Source organism: Lutra lutra, chromosome 11, assembly GCF_902655055.1.
Source record: "Lutra lutra chromosome 11, mLutLut1.2, whole genome shotgun sequence".
Taxonomy (NCBI): domain Eukaryota; kingdom Metazoa; phylum Chordata; class Mammalia; order Carnivora; family Mustelidae; genus Lutra; species Lutra lutra.
Window position 1 is genome coordinate 53,618,705 of NC_062288.1, and position 24,959 is coordinate 53,643,663.

The 24,959-nt window shown below is 36.2% G+C and overlaps 1 protein-coding gene across 1 annotated transcript in view; it reads left to right on the plus strand.

Moving 5' to 3' along the window:
- The window catches only part of ABCB5 (ATP binding cassette subfamily B member 5), a 116,101-nt gene that overhangs the window by 26,868 nt on the left and 64,274 nt on the right, over positions 1 to 24,959 (plus strand). Inside the window, 3 exon segments of the mRNA XM_047694740.1 lie at positions 1,584 to 1,709; positions 2,938 to 3,141; positions 12,937 to 13,107. Of these exon segments, the coding sequence (XP_047550696.1) occupies positions 1,584 to 1,709; positions 2,938 to 3,141; positions 12,937 to 13,107 (501 nt within the window).

Here is a 24,959-nt window from a genome sequence, read left to right on the forward strand (position 1 = left end):
GAATAATTTTAAACAAAGAAAGAGTCTACCACTTTTAAATAAACAAAACACAGATTCTTGGGAAGCCTGATTTGCTCAGTCTGTTAAGTGGCTCCCTTTGGTTCAGATTATGATCCCAGAGTTCTGGGATGGAGTTCCACTTCAGGCTTCTGGCTCAGCAGGGAGCCTGCTTCTCCCTCTGCCTGTCATTCCTCCTGCTTGTGTGTCTCTCTCTGTCTCCTTGACAAATAAATAAATAAATATTTAAAAAGCAACAACATAGATTCTTCCAAGGAAAGTAACAGAAGCCAACTCCAGAGTGAAGTACAGATGGGAGAGGAGGTACTCCCACCAGAAGTCCCCAGTTTCTCACCTCCTTTACACAATTCTTCCCTGGTTGGCCCTTTGAAAGTTTTATGTTTAGCTTATTTAAAGGGTCTGTTTCTTTACAAATGGGGAGACCAAAGTGAGAGAGTCCAAGGAGAGATTCCCATATTTTCTGGCCAAGTACATATAAATGCAAGCAAAAATAGGTGAGGGTTTGCTTGCTGTTGTCGTTTTCATAGGGTAATTATTTGTCAGGCTTCTCTCACATTGAAGGTCTGTAGGACACGAAAAGCTGGTAGCAACTCTCAGTGATTGAGAAAAATTTTTAAGTGCTACACCATGAGATCTGCTAGATAAGGAGGGTTTCTAATGGTGGAATCCCATTCATGGGAGCACCTAGAGAATCTTCCTGGTTGTTTTACTTTGCAATACATTTTGTGATAATATTAAATATATATATATATTTTTTAAGTATTTTATTTATGCATTTATTTGTCAGAGAGAGAGAGCGCACACAAGCAGGCAGAGTGGCAGGCAGAGGCAAAGAGAGAAGCAGGCTCCCCGCTGAACAAGGAGCCCAATGCGGGATTCAATCCCAGGACCCCAGGATCATGACCTGAGCCGAAGGTACCGGCTCAACCCACTGAGCCACCCAGGCATCCCACATTTTTAAGAAATAATTTTCTTAAGTAGCTCATGAAAATATCTGGCAAGATTTCATTCAGTTGTTGCAAATTAGAAGATAAAAATTTTCACTAACTTGGTAGTCATTAAATTGATATAAATTGAAAATATGAACAGTTTGCTGTGGCTAGTTAATATTCTATGAGTACTCTTAGTCTAGATCCCCTCTTTATATAGAGAGATGGTAAGAGATTTTTTATCATTTTTCAAAGTTATGTAAATTTTATTATACATATATATGAAAGAAAACAAGATCTAAATTTGTTTTTAAATATCACAGAAAAATTCATTTTCTGTTTATAATTATACATTAAATCTCTGAAAATATGGGAATCATATTTTCACATACCTACTTTTTTTTTTTAAAGATTTTATTTATTTATTTGACAGAGAGATCACAAGCAGGCAGAGAGGCAGGCAGAGAGAGAGGAAGGGAAGCAGGCTCCCTGCTGAGCAGAGAGCCCGATGCAGGGCTCGATCCCAGGACCCTGAGATCATGACCTGAGCCAAAGGCAGCGGCTTAACCCACTGAGCCACCCAGGCACCCCTCACATACCTACTTTTATAGAATTTTTCTCCCTACTTTCCAATAGATTCTGAAAGATCTGAATCTCAAAATCAAGTCTGGAGAGACAGTGGCCTTGGTTGGCCCCAGCGGCAGTGGGAAGAGTACTATAGTCCAGCTTCTACAAAGGTTATATGATCCTGACAATGGCTTTGTAAGTTCACCTAGCAAAATCATTTGTAGCACCTAGCAATCATTTCATCACATGATGAAATTAGGAAATACCACCTATAACAGAGAGCTTACAACTATATCGGTTTTTAATTTTTAACATTGGCTTGATAAGAGATCGACAAATAAAATAAGTAACATATAGTATGTTAGAAGGTGATGAAAGCTGTGGAGAAAAATAATTTGTAGTACTCAGAATTTACAAGATTATCATTTTCTCAAAACTCCCAGAAGAATATCTGTAGAAAATATGCTCTCTCATTTTCTTCTATTACCCATAATGTTGCACTTGACTTTGTTACCCTTGTAAATAGCATAGAGAATAAGACTACGATAGTTATGGAAGCATAATTCTTAATGCTTCTCTTAAGATTTTCAGCTATTTAAAAGAAAATCTACCCCACTAGAGCCTGGTTTCATTTAAATTTGACTTCCTAAGTCTTCATTTGGAGTATACTAGATTCACATATTCATGCTAATATTAAATAACTAAATTATTGGATAAGCATTCCATACATAAAACAATAGCATAGAATACCAATTCCCAGAGAGAATACTAAAGTTGGTGAGAAAGATAGGCTCTGTAAGTTATAATTATCAAACCTTGACCCTCCCACTGGAATATTTGGAATAATGGGTAATGACACTATCTATGAGAAAGACTGTGTTCATTTACTATTATTTATATAAATGAATAAAAGATATTTTTGCCTTTTGCAGTGAAATGGGGTGTTAAAGAGAAGAAAGGGAATTTCCTAGGGTCACCTAGCTGGCTCAACTGGAAGAGCATGTGACTCTTGCCTCAGGGTTGTGAGTTGAACCCCACGTGGGAAATAAAACTTTTTAGAAAAAGTGCATGTTTTAGAAAAATATGCAAAGATCACATCAATCTTAAAATAACGAAATTGAAGTTTGTTACATGTGTTGACATGATAACATTTGTGGCTCCTATAGCATTAATCTACATAGTAATTTGTTTTTCTTAGAGTTAAGATTTTCAGGTGGTTTGACAAGATTTTAAGCCAGGTTTTTGACATTTTATTCATTCCCATTTATCAGAAAAAATATACATACTATAAATATTTTATCAAAATAAGTCTTTGATCCCTGTAACACCCTGCTTCTCAGCTTATGGTTTGTACGACTAAAAAGACTCTAAACACAATGCAGTGTAAGGCATCACAACATGATTCATTCCTTTGGTTTGGCAGATCACAGTGGATGGGAATGACATCAGAACTTTGAATGTACACCATTACCGAGAACATATTGGAGTGGTCAGCCAAGAGCCTGTTTTGTTTGAGACCACCATTAATAACAATATTAAATATGGACGAAATGGAGTGACTGATGAAGAGGTTGAGAAAGCAGCAAAAGAAGCAAATGCTTATGATTTTATAATGGCATTTCCCAATGTAAGTACACTATGTAGCCTGTGGTCTTAACTTAGAACTAAAGCAGGGCAATATTCCAAAAATAAGATAACAAAAACAATAACTTCTACAGAGTAGGGGCAGTGTGAATAACTGTTGAATTGTCCTAAATGAAACATCTATAAATGAGAAAGCATGGCAACAACCAGAAGAAGAAATGCATCATTGAATCATACTTAGTTCTTACTGGTTCTCACTGCAACTGGAAAAGAAAAATAAATGAAGAATATATAACAAAGAAATATGAGACAAAATCATCAGTCCAAACTGAGAATTGCTGTGTCTGCAAATTGTTGATTTGTAAGGCCATCTTGTGGCTAAAAGTGAGAATATCACAGATAGTGTGGAGATTGGTTCTGTGATAAGGCAAAAGGAAAACCAGGACTGTTTTTTAGAAGCACATGAGGATCATGGGGAAGGAGAGAAATAAATGAAATAGGATGAAACCAGAGAGGGAGACAGACCATAAGAGACTCTTAAGCTCAGAAAATAAACTGAAGGTTGCTCAGTTTTATAAGTTTTATACTTTTTTATAAGTAATATATTATACGTTAAAAAATTTTTAAAAAGAGAAAAGGAGCACATGAAGCCAATAATGGACAACAGAAGTAAAATCATATTTGGAAAGAGATATAATAAACTAAAACTCTTGATATTAGTTTATATCACATCCTAATGGGTATTTAGAATTGATAGGTATAAAACCATTTATTTACATTTCCCAAAGTATTCATTCATCAAAATCACCTTGAACCTATTGTGGGGAGCATTCTGTAAATTACAAAAGGATGAGATTTGAAATTAAAATACAGAATAAGGGATGCCTGGGTGGTGCAGTCAGTTAAGCGTCCAACTCTTGATTACAGCTCTAGTCATGATCTCAGGGTCATAAGATCAAGCCCTGTGGTGGACTCTGCTCAGCAGGAAGTCTGCTTGAGATTTTCTCTCTCTCTCCCTCTTCCTTTGCCCTACCACGTGCACATATTTCCCTTTCTCTCTTACTAAAATAAATACATCTTTAAAAAATAAAATACAGAATAAAATTCTATTACATCAAAAGGAAACAGTAACAGAAAAGTTTATTTCAGTGGATATATATTACATGAGTCATAATAATTTTGTTCTTTTTCTTTTAATAAAAACTTTTGTTATGTCACTAATTATCTTTTATCCCCCATTATTTTGGGTCGTAACTGGAATAGCAAACTCATTAAAGGCTTGAGATCATTCTTTGCCTTGTAGTTTGGGAAAACAGACTTCCTTTCTTTGACCTTTTAGCACTTTCAGTGACTTCCTTTCCTCAAACACCAAGGATCTTCAGTTTCCCACTTGGAATTAGGGAGTTTTCTGGACCTCTTAACTCATACCCTGTAAGTTACTACTTGCCTTTAGTAGAAGGTCAGTATTTACACGAAGATGTCCCTTGCTATAAATTTTATGTAAATCTTAAAGATATAATCCAAAGAACAAATTAAAGATACTGGCTTATCATGATGGAAACTAAATTACACAGCCATGATTGACCAGAGAAATAATAAGCACAGTAATAAATAAGATTTCTAGAAGTCCTCAATAGAAAAATTGGGGAAATTGGCACTTAAATGCCATTACTTTTATGATATGCACATATTTTTAAATTAATGTATTAGGATTAACTGATATTTCCTGGCCTTTTCCCATAATCAACCATAAAAGTGGTTAAAATATATTAGGCATAGAATAATTGTTTCCAAGCATTGAACAAGAGATAACACAAAACCGTGATCCCTGAGAGAAAGGACACTCATGAGGAAAGCCCATAAAGTTGCAGCATTCCTCGTAGGAACAAATCTCTGACCCCATCTCTGTGAACTAGAATCCAGACAGAACATGGCACTCCACTAAACTGAAAGGCAGAGATAGAATTTCACAGCAGCTTAAGCAACTGGAGAGGCAATGAAAGAGCTGTAGAGTTAAGATATGGGGACAGAAATCCCTGTATGCACCCCTTAGGAATCCTTAGCTGAGGATAAGACTTCCCAAGGATTATCAAAGAGCAACTGCAACAAAACTTTGAGTATAATAGAGATTCTAAAAGTCAGGGAGTGCGATGGGGATGTTGAAAGCACAGCCCAGCCATAGTGGAGCAATAACATTTGTACCTTTTCAATACCTCAGGCATATAGCTGAGACACCAAAAAAGGCCACACCTTAAGATTAAAGACCATACCTTAGAGTATGCTGACTCTAGACCTGCCCTAACAAATTCTAAAACCTAGCCATGACAAGATCCCCAAAGGAGATAGAACTTATAGGTTGGGTCCTGCCAAGTTTAAAGATTTTCTACAGATTCACCCAACAAAGCATAAAACCAGAATTACACAAGTTCAAAATGACCAGTCAGGATTCGAATTGCTTACTAGAACAAAAATCAACTTTGTTTTCAGAAGAAAATAGAATTCAATAGTTTTTCCAACATAATGTGCACAGAATTCAGTATATATTCTGCAACAAATAGATACCCAAACAGGAAACTATGACCCATAAGCAAGAAATCATAATCTAAATGTGTATGCACTTAAAAATTTCAAAATGCATGAAGCAAAAACTGCTAGACCTGAAAGAAGAAAAAGAAAAACCCACAATTTTACCGAAGCCATCAGTACTTGATAGAACAAGTAGGCAGAAAATCAGTAAGTTCAGGTAATCAGATGACCTGAACAATGCTATCAACCAACTAGCTCTAACTGACATTTATAGGACACTCCACCCAATAAAGCAGAATACATCCTTTTCAAGTACACATGGAAGATTCACTGAGATAAACAATATTCTGGGCCATTAAAAAAAAAAACAACTTTGCAAGTTCAAAGAAAACATATAAAAATGTTCTCAGACCATAATAGAATTAAAGTATAGAAATCAGTAACAGAAATATATATGGAAAATCCACAGATATTTGATGAGATCGGGCGCGTTCAGGGTGGTATGGCCATAGGCTGGAAAATCACAAGTATTTGAAAATTAACTAACTCACTTTTAGATAATTTATGAGCTGAAAGAGGAAGTTTTTTTTTTAAGATTTTATTTTATTTGACAGAGTTTACAAGTAGGCAGAGAGGCAGGCACAGAGAGGGGGGGAAGTAGGCTCCCTGCTGAGCAGAGAGCCCAATGCAGGACTCAATCCCAGGACCCTGAGACCATGACCTGAGCCAAAAGCAGAGGCTTAACCCATTGAGCCACTCAGGCACCCTGAAAGAGTAATTTTCAATGAAACTTAATGACTATTTTAAACTAAATAAAAATGAAACTGATATTTATCAATACTTGAAGAATACAGTTAAAGAACTGCTTTAAGAGAAATTTATAGCCTTAATTCTTCTTTGAGAAAGAACAAAAGATCCAAAATCTGTAAGTGAAGCTTCCAATTTGAGAAACTAGAGTAAGAGCAAGTTGAACCCAACTTGCGGAAGGGAAATAATTAAGATTAGAGCAAAAATGAGTGAAAGCAAAAACAGAAAAACATTAGAAACAATCATTAAAATCAAAAGTTGTTTGCTTAAAAAGATTAATGAAATCAGTAAAACCATAGCAAGGCTGATAAAGAATCAAAATAGAGGAGAGAAATTCCCAATATCAGGAATGAAAGACAGTGTACCATTATTGATCTCAAGGAGGTTAAAAGATTACAGGTTTAATATGAGAAAAGCTTTGCCTATGAATTTGACAACTTAGTTGAGGGTCAATTTATTGAAAGACATCACCAAAACTCACTCAAAAAGAAGCAGATAATTTTAGTAAGACCTATAACTATAAAAAAAAGTTGACTAGATATCTAAATAGAGGCAACAGTAACAAATGAAAATAAAATTAAAAGTGGTATTCAGAATAACATCAAAAAATATTAAAATAGAACAAATTTAATGTATGTGTAAATCATCTATATGAAAAATATGAAATGTTTCTGAGAGAAACTAAATATCTAAATAAACAGAATGTAACTTATTCATTGATTTAGAGATACAGTATTTTTAAAGATATGTGTTCTCCCAAAACTGAAAAATCTGATGCTATACAAGTCAAAATCCCAGTAGTCTTTTTTTGTGTGTCTAGAAATTGACCTGCTGATTCCAAAATTTATTTGAAAATTTAAAGGACCAAGAAAGGGAAAACAATTATTAAAAAAAAAAAAACAAACAAAACAGCAAAGCTGGAAGACATAAATATCTAATTTTAAGACAACCATTAAGGCAGTGGAAATGGCACAGCAATGGACATGTAGATCAGTAGAAGAGAATAGTGCCCAGAAAAAAGACCCACACATATCTAGCCAAATGATTTTTGACAAGGCCAGTATTAATTTGTTTGGGGAAAGGAAAGTCTTTTTAACAAATGGTGCTGGAAAAATTGGATATCCATATGAGAAAAACAAATGAAATGTGGCCCTTACCTCACCCCAACACATATTAATTTGACATGTATCTTAGATCAAATGTAAAAACTTAAACTATCAAGGGGCGCCTGGGTGGTTTAGTCAGTTGAGTGTCCAACTCTTGATTTCAGCTGAGGTCATTATCTCAGGGCATGTAATTGAGCCCCAAGTCAGGCTCACCAGTCAGCAAGGAGCCCGCTTGAGATCCTTTCCCTCTGCCCCTCTTTCCACTTGTACTCACACTCTCTCTCTAAAAATAAATTAATCTTAAAAAAAATTAAAGTATCAAACTTCAGAAATAAAAACTTAGGTGAAAACCTTTGTGATTTTGAAGTACTCAAGGAATTTTTAGATAGGGAAGCATTTATTATCTAAAAAATAATAAATTGAACTTTATTGAAATTAAAACCTTTTAAAGGGGCGCCTGGGTGGCACAGTGGGTTAAAGCCTCTGCTTTCAGCTCAGGTCATGATCCCAGGGTCCTGGGATCAAGCCCCGCATCGGGCTCTCTGCTCAGCAGGGAGCCTGCTTCCTCCTCTCACTCTCTGCCTGCCTCTCTGCCTACTTGTGATCTCTGTCTGTCAAATGAAATGAATAAAATCTTTAAAAAAATAAATAAATAAATAAAAATAAAAAAAAATAAAACCTTTTAAAATACACTATTTAGAAAGTAAAAAGATAAGAGAGAGTGAAAGAAAATATTCACAATACATAGATCTGACAAAGGATACACACCCAGGATATAGATAGAACTCTTACAACACAATAATAAAACAAATGTACAAACTCGAACAGATATTTCAAACACCCACAAAAAGAAATAGACAATATACAGAAAAAAAATATTCAACATTATTAGTCAGCAGGGAAATTCAAAGTAAAACCACAGTGAGATACCATTCCACACTTGCTAGAATGGCCAAAACTAAAAAGAATGACAGTCATAACTTTTGATGAGGCTGTAAAGCAATTAAGTCTCTTATTCATTCTGAATAAAGTGAATTGGTACAGTTATTTTAGAAAGAAATTTGCCACTTTATTATAATGTTAAACATATACTTATGATTCAGCATTCAATCCCCACATATTTTTCCAAAAGAAATGAAAATATGACCACAAGAACATTATGTACATAAATGTTTGTAGCAGCTTTATCATACTATTCAAAAGTTGGAAACATTTCAAATGTTCATCAGCAGTTGAATAGATAAGCAAATTGTGATTGATATATGATTGTTAGATGAAATACAAGATTTTCAGTACATTTTGAATTTCAGATAAGCAATGAATAATTTTAGCATAAGTATATCCTAAATAGTGTATGAGATATACTTATGCTAAAGAAGTATTCACTGTTGGGCGCCTGGGTGGCTAAGTTGGTTAAGTGACTACCTTCGGCTCAGATCATGGTCCCAGGGTCCTGGGATCAAGTCCCGCATCGGGCTCCTTGCTCACTGGGGAGCCTGCTTCTCCCTCTCCCTCTGCTTACTTGTGCGTGCTCTCTCTCTCTCTCTCTTTCTCTCTCTGTCAAATAAATAAATAAATAATCTTTAAAAAAAAAACAAGAGGTATTCACTGTTAACTGAAAATCAAAATTAACTGAGCTCCATCATTTTTTGTTTTTGTTTCTGTTGAATTTGGTAACCCAAGATAGATTCACATTTTGTGGAAGCACTACTCAGAAATAAATAGGAGTGAACTGCTGATCCACACATTATGGATGAATCTCAGAAATATTATGCTAGGTAAGACAGACTGAAAAAGCACACACTGCAATTATAGCATGGCTGCAGGATACAAGGTTAAAACACAAATGTCAGTCATTTTCCTATATATCAACAATGAACAAGTGGAATATGACATTAAAAGCACAACACTATATATATTAGCATCCAAAACAATGAATTACTTAGGTATAAATCTTAAAAAGTATGTATAAGAACTATATAAAGAAAACCACATGACTGATGAATGAAATCAAAGAATTTTTTAAATAGAGCGATATTCCATGTTTGTGGAGAGAAAGACTCAATGTTGTCTAGATGTCAGTTCTTCCCAATTTGATCTATTGATTCGGTGCAATTCCAATCAAAATCTTAGCAAGTTATTTTGTGGATATCAACAGACCAATTCTAACATCGATATGGAGAGATAAAAGACCCACAACAAACAACACAATATTAAAGAACAAAGTTAAAGGACAACACTAACTTTAGAACTTACTATAAAGTTACAGTAATCAAGACAGTGTGGTATTGGTGAAAGACTAAGCAAATAGATCAATGGAACAGAGTACAGAGTTTAGAAACAGACTCACATAAATATAATCAACTAGCATATGACAAAAGAGCAACAGCAATACAACAGAGCACATATAATGTGTTATTGCTCATTTCAATGAACAAATGGAACAACTGGAAATCCACATGTAAAAAAAATCTAGACACAGACCTTATACCTTTCACAAAAATTAGCTCAAAATAAATCATAGATCTAAATATGAAATGCAAAAATCATAGAACTTCTAGAGATAACAGAGGAGGAAACCAAGATGACTTGGGTATGGGAAGATTTTTTAGAATCAACATCAAAAACACAAACCATGAAAGAAGACTTTGATAAGCTGAACTTCATTAAAATTAAAACTTCTGTTCTGCAGAAGACAAAAGCATGAGAAGATAAGCCACAGACTGGGTGAAAGCATTTGCAAAACACGTATCCAATAAAGGACTGTTATTCAAAAATATATAAAAAAATCTTAAAATTCAACAAGAAACCAACTTGATTTAAAAATTGACAAACGTCTTTACAGACACTTCACCAAAAGAGATATGCTGATGGCAAATAAGTGTGTGAAAAATGTTCCACATCAAATATCATCAGGGAAATGCAAAATAAAACAGTGAGATACAACTACATGCCTTTTAGAATAGCCAAAATCCAAAACACTGACAACACCATATGCTGACAAGGATGTGGAGCAACAAAAACTTTCATTCATTGCTGGTGGGAATATAAAATGGTATGGAGATTCGGAAAGACAGTTTGTTGGTTTCTTATAAAACTAAACATAGTCTTATCATATTATCTATTAATCATGCTCCTTGGTATTACCCAAAGGAGTTGAAAACTTAGGTTCACACAAAAACCTACACACAGATGTTTACGGCACCTTTATTTGTATCCCCAAAGCTTAGAAGCAACCCAGATGTCTTTCAGTAGGTGAATGGATAAATAAACAGTGATATGTCTGGACAATAGGATGTTATTCAGTGCTAAAAAGAATGACCAGTCGGGGCGCTGGGTGGCTCAGTGGGTTAAGGTCTCTGCCTTCGGCTCAGGTCATGGTCTCAGGGTCCTGGGATCAAGCCCCACATCGCATCGGGCTCTGTGCTCGGCAGGGGGCCTGCTTCTCTCTCTCTGCCTGCCTCTCTGCCTACTTGTGATCTCTGTCTGTCAAATAAATAAATGAAATCTTAAAAAAAAAAAAAAAGAATGACCAGTCAAGTCATGGAAAAATCCTAAATGTGTAAGTGGAAGAAACCAGTCTGAAAAACCTACATACTGTATGATTTCAATTATATGATGTTCCTGAAAAGGCAACACTATGGAAACAGTAAAAAAGATGAGCAGTTGTCAGAGTTTGAGGTGGAGAAGAATAGTCAGAATACAGGTTTTTAGGGTAGTGAAAACACTCTGTATGATACTATAACACTCAGATACATGTCATTATGCATTTGTCCAAACTCATAAAATGTATACCACCAAGAGTGAATCCTAATGTAATCTATGGATTTGGGTGATTATGATATGTCTGCGTAGGTTCATCAGTTATAACAAATGTACCACTTTTGTGGAGGATGTTGGATGGGGGGATATCCTGTGGAATGGGGGACATTGCATGTGTGTGTAAAAGGTATATGGGAAATCTCTATACCATCTTTTCAATTGTACTTTGAACCTAAAATTGTTCTTAAAAAATAAATCAAAAGAAGGCATGCACTGTATGATTCTATCCATTAGAAGTTCTAGAACTAGTGAAATTAATTTATAGTGATAAAAATCAGTGTGTGGATGTGGACTGGAAAGATTAATGAGGGAACCTTCTAGGGTGATGGAAATATTCTGTATCTTTACTGGGGTGGTGATAACATGGCTATAATCATTTGTCAAATCTCATAGAACCATATCCTTAATATGTGTGCATTTTATTATGTATAAATTATTCCTCAATAAGGTTTATGGTGGGTTTTTTTTTTTATGTGAAGACCAGACTCTAAAATAATCAAAGTTTTAGAGACTATTTAAATTTATAACCTTGAAGAAATGAGCTGTGGGTCATGGACATAATCCAGTACAATATTACTATGTTCCGTTAGTTCTAGAAATTATCTCCACTTATATCCCAAAAAATAAAAAAACAAAATAAGCAAAAGAAGGCCTAAAAAGTGTTCCAGGATGGAAAAATATTTTGAGAAGTTTGATTTTGCATTAATCTTCCCATACTTTCTTTCACGACCCAGAATATCCAGGAAGGAAATTGTAGGTAATATATTAAGTTGTTAGTAAACCTTTCAAATAATAGTTAAGAATGTAGGGGTGCCTGGGTGGCTCAGTGGGTTAAGCCTCTATCTTCAGCTCGGGTCATGATCTCAGGGTCCTGCATCGGGCTCTCTGCTCAGTGGGGAGCCTGCTTCCCCCTAGCCCTCTACCTGCCTATTTTCCTACTTGTGATATTTCTCTCTCTCTGTCAAATAACTAAATAAAATCTTTTTAAAAAATAGTTAAGAATGTAGTTGTATTACTATGGTTCTTTTAAAGATATCAGTGCATTCTAAAACTGTCTTTAAAAACTTTGAAAATTGGTTCAAATTATTATTAATCCACCTAAAAATCCTTCATGATCATACATTCTCATTTCCTTTTTTTTTTTTTTTTTAGATTTTATTTATTTATTTGTCAGAGAGAGAGAGCTCAAGCAGGGAGAGCTGCAGGCAGAGGGAAAGAGAGAGAAGCAGGCTCCCCGCTGAGCAGGGAGCCCAATGTGGAACTCCATTCTGGGATCCTTGACCCTGGGATCATGACCTGAGCCAAAGGCAGACTTAAACTTAACCTCCAGGTGTCCCGTTCTCATTTATTTGAGTACTAGCCAAATTTTTCTTAGGTCCTCTCTTTATTAGACTCTTTTTTTCAAATAGTTGTTTGTATTTACAAAGAACAGATCAAAGGTCAAAAGCAGCCAGGCTGAAGTAGTGATTAAGCTGATATTAAAACATAATATGTAATAATATGTGATTGTCATTTCCTGCTCAAATGACTTGATCATGCTGTCTTTTGTTTTGTGCTTTTTCTGATTTTTCAAATAGAAATTTAATACCTTGGTAGGAGAAAAAGGAGCACAAATGAGTGGAGGACAGAAACAGAGAATCGCTATTGCTCGAGCTTTAGTTCGAAACCCAAAGATCCTGATCTTAGATGAGGCTACATCTGCCCTTGATGCAGAAAGTGAATCAGTTGTTCAAGCTGCACTGGAGAAGGTAAGTGAGCAGATCATTTCTTATATCCATAGTCCTGGTTCAACACAAGAAAGTATGTCTCTGCAGTAGATTATTTCTTGAGTTGAGAGCCGTCGTTAAGATACTGATGCAGAGTGTTCACCCTTGTAAAAACTTCTACATGATGGAAGTGATTTGGACGAGAGAAGAAGATGCCATAGCTGCTGCTAAAAACATACAAGAGGCTGATATCCAAGCAGTCATCCCATCTATGCCTCTTTTCCAATAGCTCTGCACTTTACACCTCCCCATAATGATCCCACACCACTACCACCATCACAGCTATAACCACATCAACTCTTAGTCTCTTTTTTACACACCTGTGGGTTCTCTTCTGTGACCACTTTTCCTCTTTTTTGTGTGTGTGTCCTCTTTTACCACAACCCCAAAGAGTTCTTAACTTAATTTCACCTCTTGTGGAGAAGCATAGAGTCTGGTTTTCCTGCCCTTAAACCATCCTCCTCTAAAAGCCCTGGACCCTCTAACCGCACACTAACCTCCTGCTCACTGCTAACTGCTGACATACTTCAGGACCACAATGCAGGGATGGTCCTTTACCAAATTGCATTGCATTTGGGAGAGTAATTTGGGGGAATAATTTTTCATATCACTGCCATATGAAAAACCATTGAATACTTCTTTCAATGGGCAACCCTACTTTTACTTTTTTTTTTTTTTAAGATTTATTTATTTACTTGAGAGAGAAAGAGTGAGCAGGGGGACAGGCAGCAGGAGAGGGAGAGAGAGAATCTCAGGCAGACTCCCTGTTGAGTAAGGAGCCCAACACAGGGCTCAATCTCAAGACCCTGAGATCATGACCCAAGCTGAAATTAAGAGTAAACTCTTAACTGACTGAGCTGCCCAGGTGTCTCCAACCCCTTTTTAAAATCATGGCCTTCAGACCCTTCAGAAGGCTTAATGACACATATTACTTTGAGCTTGTTTGAAAATGTGTTTTTCTGCCTAAGAAGATTACAGGCTTTTTCTTTTTAAGTATTAACTTTGTGCAACCAGAAATGGATACTGGCCACCAGAGTCCCCACTGCTTATTGAATAATCTATTAGTTACTATTATTACTTGCAAGTCAGACTGTGTAAGTTTTTACCCTTGTTTCCATTCCAAAATAAGAGTGCCGTGTGTTGCTTGTGTGTTGCACTCAAATTGTGTTCAGTGGTGATGCTTAGTTCCTTAGGGCGTGAATGTACAAAAATTTATTATACTTAACATAACCATCTTTTAACTTATATAAGATTTGCTTTCATTTTATTGAGATACAGTTAACAGATATATAAGATTTTTAAAAACATATCATAATAGTCTCCAGCCATTTTTTAGAGGTTAAGTGCCCATTGCCTTTTCATCCAATGTGTTAATCACTTCAGGCAATCAGAACTTGCTCAAACTTCTAAAATGATAGTTGCTTGGTAACATTATAAACTAATAAAAGATTTTTTTTACTACTGGTTAAAGTGAAATCTATATCATAATAAGAGAGCAACATAAAATGTAAACCATGATACAGTTATATACAATAGGTGTCCTTGTGCACAAAAATGAAGACAACATGTATAAAAATACCAATTGTATGGCAGAATTATGAGGGAATTTAAGTTTTTAAAAATTCATTTACTATTGTTTTTCAGTTTTTAAACATGAGGGGATTATTGACATTGTGGAGATGTATAAGTGTGAAACTTCTTTAAGTAGGTTTTGCCGGTCTTGTGGGATGGAAGTAAATGGTAACAAATGGGGTGACAAGTAGCACAATAAACTGAGTAATTATATATGCCTCAGTTGATTGGAAAATGACTCATAGCAAAGAGAAGAAATAAAATATCGTAAAGGTAACAAGAGCTCCAGTGCCATGAAAGTCCTCTATACATACCACACAGAGCACAGTTGTGGAATCAAACCTTTGGAGAGGTCCCTACCTAACAAGGGAGGGCTTGCAGCAGATCTCATTTCTGCTCATCTAAGAACTCTCACACCTGCTGCATAATATGGCCTAAACTACAATAGGCAGCAGATTTTTACAGCTCAGAATATCTTGTAAGCTACTAACCAAATAAAGAGGAAACAACAAAATGTATCCCTTCTTGTTGGTGAATGCTGTATCCACCTCTCTCTACACCGAGCCTTCACTTGTTCCTCCCAACCCAGCCTCCCCTTTACCCTCATTGCTTTCCACTTACATCAAGTTCTAGAACAGTAAAACTAATCTGTAGTGATTAGTTATCTTATCTAAAGCAGTCTAAAGTAGTCACTGATCTAAAAGCAGGCAGTTCAGGTCATGATCTCAAGGTGTGAGATCAAGCCCCACATTGGCTCCCCACCCAGGGAGAGTCTGCTTAAGATTCTCTCTCTTGCTCTCCCTGTGCCCTTCCCCACCCCATCTGCGTATGCTCTCTCTCTCAAATAAGAACAAATAAATCTAAAAGAAAGAAAGAAAGAAAAAGAAAAAGAAAGAAATTAATCAAATCAGTGGTTTCCTGCAGCAGATGGTGCATTTAGACTAAAAGAGCATCAGGCATCTATCACTCTTGTCCTCACTTAGATTATTGCAGTAGCTAACTTCTTGCCCCCACTCATGCCCATGCAATCTGGTTTTTGTTTGTTTGTTTGTTTCTAAGATTTATTTATTTATTTATTTGACAGACAGAGATCACAAGTAGGCAGAGAGGCAGGCAGAGAGAGAGAGAGAGAGAGGAGGAAGCAGGTTCTCCGCTGCGCAGAGAGCCCGACGTGGGGCTCGATCCCAGGACCCTGGGATCATGACCTGAGCCAAAGGCAGAGGCTTAACCCACTGAGCCACCCAGGTGCCCCCCATGAATCTGTTTTTAACACAGCATTCAGGTGATGCTACTAAAATGTAAATCTGAACATGTCATGTTCTGTTTCAAATCCTCCTGTGGCTTCTTAACTCACTCTTGACTCTGAGTAAAAACCAAATTCCTTATAATAAGCTACAAGTTTCTGTGGAGTCAGTCTCCAAACTCCTTCTGGAACCTCACATCCCGAACATTGGCTGCTCTTTTTTTTTTTTTTAAAGATTTTATTTATTTATTTGTCATAGAGAGAGAAGCGAGAGTGAGCACAGGCAGACAGAGTGGCAGGCAGAGGCAGAGGGAGAAGCAGGCTCCCTGCCAAGCAAGGAGCCCGATGTGGGACTCGATCCCAGGACGCCGGGATCATGACCTGAGCCGAAGGCAGCTGCTTAAACAACTGAGCCACCCAGGCATCCCCACTGGCTGCTCTTTAAAGTGCCATAGCACTACTTATCAGCTAACAAACTGCATGTGTATTTGTTTATTTTGTTTTCTGTTCTCCACTGGAATGTAAAGTCAGTGGTGACAAAGGCTTTGATTGGTTAACTGCAGTATCGCCAGCACTAAAATGATGCCCCGTCCTTAGTCCTTAAGCATTTGTTAAGTGTATGAGTGTGATACAGAATAGTTTCAAAGCCTGAAGTCCTATTTTCTGGATTTCTTAAGTTAGGCTTGTTGCACAGTAGTTTTGCTTCACTTATCTTGTTCATGAAGGGAACCTGGAGTCAGTGAATAAAGATTTATGCTACAGGCTATGTGCTTCCACTCTGCTACTGGTTTGGACCCAGCGTGCCGATGCAACAGGCTGCCATTCAGTCCCAGTAGAGGAGGGATGGCAGTAAAAACCTGTAGGCCCCTGGGGAAGCAGAGGAAGCCCACACTGACTTTGGGATAAAGCCTGTGAAAGCTCTTTGAAATGTTAAAAGTGGTATGCAAATCTAGGGATAATTATTACTAAGGGAGGGTCAGCTACACCACATCAATGGAGAACCTTTAAAAAGACTCTTTGCTAATTATGAGGGAAGGGTTTCCATTACAGTTTTATTCTTTGAAGAGACAGAGCTGCTTTGTTGCCGCCCTCATGGGCTTTCTTTATCATTACTGTTCTTTCTCACTGTGATGCATTCTGCTGATCTTCCTCAGAGGCCCCTTAACATATTTATATTACTTGGAGAACTGAACAGTAAGAAAATTGATATATTGCATTAAGCTGTGGGCTACTTTATTAAATTAAGCCCAAAGAAGTGGTTATCCAAAGTTAAAAATAGGTTAATTATTACACAGTTGGTGCATTTTTTCAATTAAATATATTTGCTTTTTATATGTAGAATTAGGGATTTATTCATTTCTTTCTTCCTCTCTTTCTTTCTTTCTTTCTTTAACCATTTGTAGCAACTTCATAATAGTTGAGAACAGAAAGGGAATTTCTGCAAGGGGATTTCCTTGGTTAGAATTTAGCCAGAAGAATGAAGGTAGCATAGAGACTATCTCATTCTAAAAGCATCATGAAACACTTTATAAGCCTGCCTAATCAAGCTCACATTTGTTAGGCTTGGTGTTAAATTATAGACCACTGATTTATTTTAGGATAGTGCTTCTTCCTCTTTGATAGCTCAGGTCCCCATTGAGTCTGACTAAGAAAGGGAAAAATAAATCAAGGTAACTCCCAGAAAAATCTACAAATGCACTTGTACACCAAGATTTACATATAGTATATATTGAAGGGTTTAGAGGTGCCCTGAGGCCATTCATGAGTCATTATTTTAGGTATAGTAAAGGAACAAATGGGTGATAGTAGCTAATCCTTATAAGAACCCAATGAGATATGAACACTTATTTTCCTATCTTACAGATTTGCACACTGAAGCACAGAGAGGTTGAATAACAGGTAGGCAACAATGAAGCCAAAATGTGGACCCAGACATGTTTCTTTAACTCATTCACGTAGCCACTTGCCTCAAGATTATACATCTGCTAGGAACTTAAACTAAATCTTAATCCAGATGACCCTTCAAAACTAGCCCCTTATTAAAGATAGAATTACCATATGATCCAGCAATTCCACCTCTGGGTATATACCCAACAAAATTAAAAAAAGGAATTCAAACAGATATTTATATACTAGTATTCACAGCAGCATCATTCACAATAGCCAAAAGGTAGAAACAACCTAAGTGCTCATTGACAGATGAATGGATAAACAAAATATAGGTATATACAATGGAATAGTTCTCAGTCTTAAAAGGGAAGGAAATTCTGACACATGCTGCAGCATGGATGAACCTAAAAGATACTATTCTAACTAAAAAACAGATGCAAAAGGACAAATATTATGTGATTGCATTTATATTAGAAACTTAGAATAGTCATGTTCATAGACAGAAAGTAAAATGGAGGTTATCGGGGTCTAAGGGAGAGGGGGAATGGGAAGTTATTGTTTAAAGAGGTATAGAGTTCCACCCTGGGATGAAGAGTTCTGGAGTTAGATAGTGGTGATGGTTGCTCAACAATATGAATGTACTTAATTCCACTAAATTATACACTTTAAAACGGTTGAAACGGGTTAAAATTTTATATGTATTTTACCACTAGAAAAAGAAAAAGAATAGCAATCTAAGCCTGAATATAAAAGGATAATGATACAGAAGGAATTGACCTCTCTGATCCAGGAGGACCCAACCCTTAAAAATAGTTAGAACGGTAAATTTCATGTTATTTATATTTTACCGGAGTTAAAAAAAAAAAAAAAAAAAAAAACAGGAAAAGAAAACACTAGGCTTTTTCTGAAACCACATTGCCTCCTTGGGAAAGAAACAAACCATACCCAAATTGAGGCTCCCATGTCAGCTTATAATAGACTCACTTTTGTCCCCTTAAGCTGCTTATTTGGATCCTATTGTGTATATAGCTCATGGGTTTTTCTTTTACAAATGGTTTTAAATCATTATTACTCAGCAGGATATTTCAGAGTCTTAAAAACAATATAATAAAAAGCCTTAAAAATATAGCAAAATATTTTTCCATGATACAAGTAACTATCTTGGTAATTTCTGTAAATTTTAATTATTCCTAAGCCTCATCCTCCCCCATAAATAAGAAAACCTTCTATATAAGATATTAATTTTTCTAATTGCTACCAAATAAGATATCTCTAATATATCTCTTATATAATCTACATAATATATCTATATTATATAATATATCTCTAATATATAATCTATGTTATATAATAATATATTTCTAATATATTATTTGTTCATCAGTATTCTGGGCTAGATAAGATATTATTCCCTCCTGGAAGAAAGATGAGCTAATTATTGTAGCATTTTCTCTTCTTGCCCACCATCTGCTTTATCATTAATTTTTTGTTGTAATTTCTCCACAGATATTTGCTTAATAAAGTTAAATGAAGGAGAAAGGTATTAAATGGCTATGAATAATTTTATTATTATCAATTATTAACTTCTTTGTTAACTTATTTAGAAGAGAGAATGGAGATATTTCAGGTTATAAAAAGAAAACATTGTACTATAGAGTACTGTTCCATATTCCTAATTAAGTAGTACATGTGGCCTCATCTCATCAAAGAGTTTAGATTTTGAATGTGTTTTACTCTATATAGAGTCTTAACCTTAGTGTGTGTGTGTGTATATATATATATTCTCACATGAGTAGATCCCTACAAGCTGAAAACAAGAGGTTTGAGTAGGAGGTGAATCACTTATTAAATATGATATTTTGCTATTTGCCACTCTGTTTTACAAAAGAGAAAGCATTTTCGGGCAGTAATTCTACATTGTTCAGCTATGGAACCAGTGTTGACTCAGAAGAATGGCAAGCCAATTGACTTTCAACATCATAAGGTAGTTAAGACACCAAAAATGCTGTGTTTCCTTAAAACTGCCATAAAGACCTTTTTATAGCAGATGTTCAATTAAAATTCAGTAGCTCAAAGGGAAGAAATTTGTAAAACAGTAACGAGAGGTTTTTTGGACTGTTCTTGGAGTATTAGGTACTAGCATTTTCCAGGAGCCTCTTTTTTTTTTTTAAAGATTTTATTTATTAATTAAGAGAGAGAGAGTGTGCACAAGCAGGGGAAGGGCAGAGGGAGAAGCAGACTCTCTACTGAGCAGGGAGCCCAACATGGGGTTCAATCCCAGGACCCTGAGATGACAACCTGAGCCAAAGCCAGATGCCTAACTTACTTGAGTCACCCAGGCGCCCCTTCAGGAGCCTTTTGAGGAGTGGAGGGAAGTAGAGAGGGTGGTTGAGCAGGGAGGGCTGTGCGCCACCACTCCAAAAATTCAAATGGCAACTAACTATTAGTTTGTATGGTTAATTTAAATCCGTTAAGCTTCCACATGTGCTTTTACTTAATAAAAGGATTTTGTAGCTTAAAAAAAAAAGAATTTGAAGACCACAAGACTGTATTACATCACGAAGTATATGTCATCAGTGAGCCCCAAGTCCACCTGAGCCAACCTGCTAGGATGCAGTCAGTGGGAACTTGCCTTCCATAGGTTTCCCACCCCTTGCTTGCCGTGGGACATGAGAACTCTTGAGTTTACAGGCTTTAACAGAGAGTGTATTACCCCTGTTAATTGACCCACCAGTCAAATTCAGACCCTCTCAAATGCTCACAGTTTTACATTGTTCTTTCTTTTCCTCTTGCTAACCTTTATTCAAGGCACATGACCACCACTGGTGAAAACCTAGCTAGCCTCCTCAGGCCCTTATCTCTGCCCTAGTATTTCCATGAGGGATGTTTTAAAACAGCCTCTATTTCAAAGTGCAAGTTAATTACCTGGTGATTTATTGTTGTGCATGGAATTACAAGGTAATCTAAAAAAATGCCAGCAAAGTGTCAAGTAGAGACCTACCTTCCTGTTGACCTTTTTTTGGTCAAATACCTAATTGTCTGGCTTTTAACTTTGTTTAAACTATGAAGGAGGGGAGAAGATACTAGGAAGTTCTTTCAACTTGGTACTCTCTGGAAGAACTAATAGCAACAAAGACATATTGAAAATCTACCATATCTTCTCTGAGACATCTGAAAAAATCAGTGGAATGGATTCTACTACCTCCCTTATTTTTATAATACTTCTTGTTAAAAAACAACAACAACAAAACCAAAGCATCAGCTCAAATTTCTTTGATCAGTTTTCTACAAAGTCTTGATTTCCAAAATTTCTCCCATGTTTTAAGTCTGAAACAATTAGTGTTGTCTCCTATTGCTAATACATCAGTTTTCGGTTCCATTTATGATGAGGTAGTGGAGCTGTATTTTTATAGTGCACTTCATAGTACCTTAACTGTGTAAGATAATTGGAAGCCCATGTTATGAGTTTTTCAAAGCATAGCTTTTTCCCTTTTTATTTGTAATTTTTTAAAAATAACCTCTATTTCCAATGTGGGACTCAGATTTACAACCCCAAGATCAAGAGTCAAATGCTCTACTGACTGGGGGACCAGCCAGGGACCCCTAGTTTTTTACCTTTTAAAGTATTAAACATTTTTTGTGGTTTGAAAGACTCAGACACTAATTCATGCTATAATAGATTAAACTGTAATAAAATATTTAGAGTTTGGACCATGAGCCTGGCAGAGTAAAGATGGTACAGATGGGTAAATGCAGTCCATTCCGGTCTGCAGGAACATCAGTGCTCACTAAGGCACAACTGCAGAAATGTCATCCCTTACTGTCAGTTTTCAGATGTCAGACAACAGCATTAACTTTTACAAAATAAGTAAACTTGTTCCATATGTAATGGCTGAGAAGTGAAGAAATATTAGAAGTAAGGTGTACAAAAATACCTGTGAAGTGAGCCTCCCATGAAGAAAAGAAGGTCTAGAAAATACAACCTGCATCAGGAAACTTTGTAATTCTGACTATGTCATAAGACTGCATATGATTCTCAAATCTTTTCTAATTGCAGTCTCCTAATTGATTTTACAACTTCCTTTTCCCTACATTCTCCTTAGAGTATCTTGTTATATGTGCCCTTTTATATATTTTAAGTAAATTTCATACATATTAATTTGCTTTGAGAAGTATTTAATAGTATTGTAAAATCATTTAGCTAATTTGTAACATCTTACACCCTCATCTTTAAGGTTTGAGATCTGGTTGCTTTTATAAAATAACATTTAGGGGCGCCTGGGTGGCTCAGTGGGTTAAGCCTCTGCCTTCAGCTCAGGTCATGGTTTCAGGGTCCTGGGATCAAGCCCCACATCGGGCTGTCTGCTTAGCACGGAGCCTGCTTCTCCCTCTCTAAAAGAAAACATTTGTCACCTTGAGGGAATGTAATTGAATAAATGAGAGAGATATGAGCCAGGAGCCTGGGTGTCTGAGTATTTTCACCTTTGTACTAGTAGTCCTAATGCATGCCTACTCAACAACACCATTCTATGTTCATTGCCCTTTAGGGTTCTGGAGGCCAGTCTCCGGGTCTCAAGACCCAGCATACAGTTAAAATTGAAGTTTGAATGAGAAAAGTGGGATTACTATAGGCTGAATGTCTTATCTCTAAAAAAACTAGGCACATCAGACAAATCCAGACTGAGGGACATTCTACAGAGTATCTGACTGGTATTCCTCAAAACTATCAAGTTCATAAAAAATAAGGAATATCTGAGAAATTGTCCCAGCAAAGAGGAGCCTGAGGAGAGAAGATGGTTAAATGTAGTGTATTGAGAAGGGGATCTGGGAGCAGAAAAAGAATAATAAGTAAAAATTAAGGAAATCTGAATAACGTATGGAATTTAACGTATTGATACTGGTTCATTTGTTTTAACAAATGCATCATAGAAATGTCAGATGTAGGGGCACTGGGTGGCTCAGTGGATTAAGCTGCTGCCTTCGGGTCAGGTCATGATCTCAGGGTCCTGGGATCTAGCCCCGCATCTGCCTCAGCATCCCTGCTGAGCAGAGAGCCTGCTTCCCCCTCTCTCTCTGCCTGACTCTCTGCCTACTTCTGATCTCTCTCTCTCTGTCAAATAAATAAAATCTTAAAAAAAAAAAAAAAAAGAAATGTCAGATGTAGACACTGGGAGATACTGTGTACAGGATATAGGAATACTGAAGTCTTTGCACATTTTCCCTAAATCTAAAACTATTCTAAAATAAAGTTTATTTTAAAAAAAACTAAAGCAGGGGCGCCTGGGTTGCTCAGTCATTGCGCATCTGCCTTCAACTTGGGTCATGATCCCAGGGTCCTGGGAGGCTGCTTCTCCCTCCCCCACTTGTCCTGCTTGTGTTCCCTCTCTCGCTATCTCTGTCTCTCTCTGTCAAGTGAACAAATAAAATATTTTATAGATAGATAGATAATTAGGAAAAATAAAAACAAAGCAAAAAAATAACATTTTACCAATTTTATTGTACCATTCACTAGGATGATTCTGTATAGCAAGCCTTAGAATTACCACATACAAGTAAATAGGAAACTGAGGAAAACAAAAAGCAAACAATAAAAACTCTCTTCCCAATTATCTTTCACTTGTTAGTTTAATAAAATGTCTATATATTTGGCAATTTGAAAAATAAAGGAAGCACTAAACATTTTAGTGTTTTGACCTCTTTTCTGAGGACTATGTTACTCATAAATATAACCTAGAGAAATTCACATATGCTTGTAAGTGCCAATTAACAACATAATTATGTGTACATTATCAGACCATGCAGCAATTAAGAAAAATAAATCTTCCTACCTACAATACAGTCAGTTGCTCCTCAACCCACTTTATCATTACATTTGCATTATGTTCATCAAAGTGCCTCAATCCCATTCAGAATTCTTAGAGAACTTCAAGAATGGCAACTTGGGTGCTATAAATACAGATGCTTCTTTTGTTCGACATTGTTTAACAGATTTTTTTGAGATTTAACTGACTTAAACTGCACATATGAAAGTATACGATTAGAAAAGTTTGGGCTGGGGCGCCTGGGTGGCTCAGTGGGTTAAGCTGCTGCCTTCAGCTCAGGTCATGATCCCAGGTCCTGGGTTCAAGCCCCACATCGGGCTTTCTGCTCAGCAGGGAGCCTGCTTCCTCCTCTCTCTCTGCCTGCCTCTCTGCCTACTTGTGATTTCTCTCTGTCAAATAAATAAATAAAATCTTTAAAAAAAAAGAAAAGAAAAGAAAAGTTTGGGCTTACATGTATACCTATGAAACCACCACAATCAACATAGAGAAAAAATCACTCCTCCAAATTTTTACATGCCTTTTGTAAACACTCCATTCAACCTTCCCTCTCCCCGCCCTGCCCCACTCTTATCAACTACTAATTTGTTTACTACCAGTATAGATTACCATGTATTTTGTAGAACTTTGTGTAAACAGAATCATACATTATGAATTCTGTCCTGCCTGACTTCTTGCACTCAGCATAGTTGTTTTCAGACCTGTTGATACTGTGAAAGGTATCAAGAGTTCCTCTTTATTGGTGAATAGTATTGCATTATATGGATGTACCACTGTTTGAGATGATTGGTATTGATGCCCATTGAAGTTATTCAGTTTGTTTGCAGTTTTTGGATATTACATATAAAGTTACTCTGAACATTCATTTGTAAGTCTTCTGTGGACATGCACTTTTATTTCTCTTGGGTAAATATCTAGGATTTAAATGGACAGGATTTAAATCTAGGATTTAAATATCAAGGATTTAAATGGACCTTATGGTAGGAGTATGTTTAAATTTTAAATGAACTACCAAACTATTTTCCTTTTATATTCCTGTAATATATAAGAATTACAGCTAGTCCACATACTTGCCAACACTTGGGATAACCAGGCATTTTAATGTTAGCCATTGGAATAAATTTTTATTTATTTTTAAAATTTTATTCTTGATAGTCCATCTTGGGATGAAAACAGAAGTCTGTCTTTTTTTTTTTTATACCACTTACTCCATTTTTTGAGGCACTGCTTTGGTATTATCCTTTTCCAAATACTCACTTTTTTTTTAACTTTTTAAAAGATTTTATTTATTTATTTAACAGATACAGATC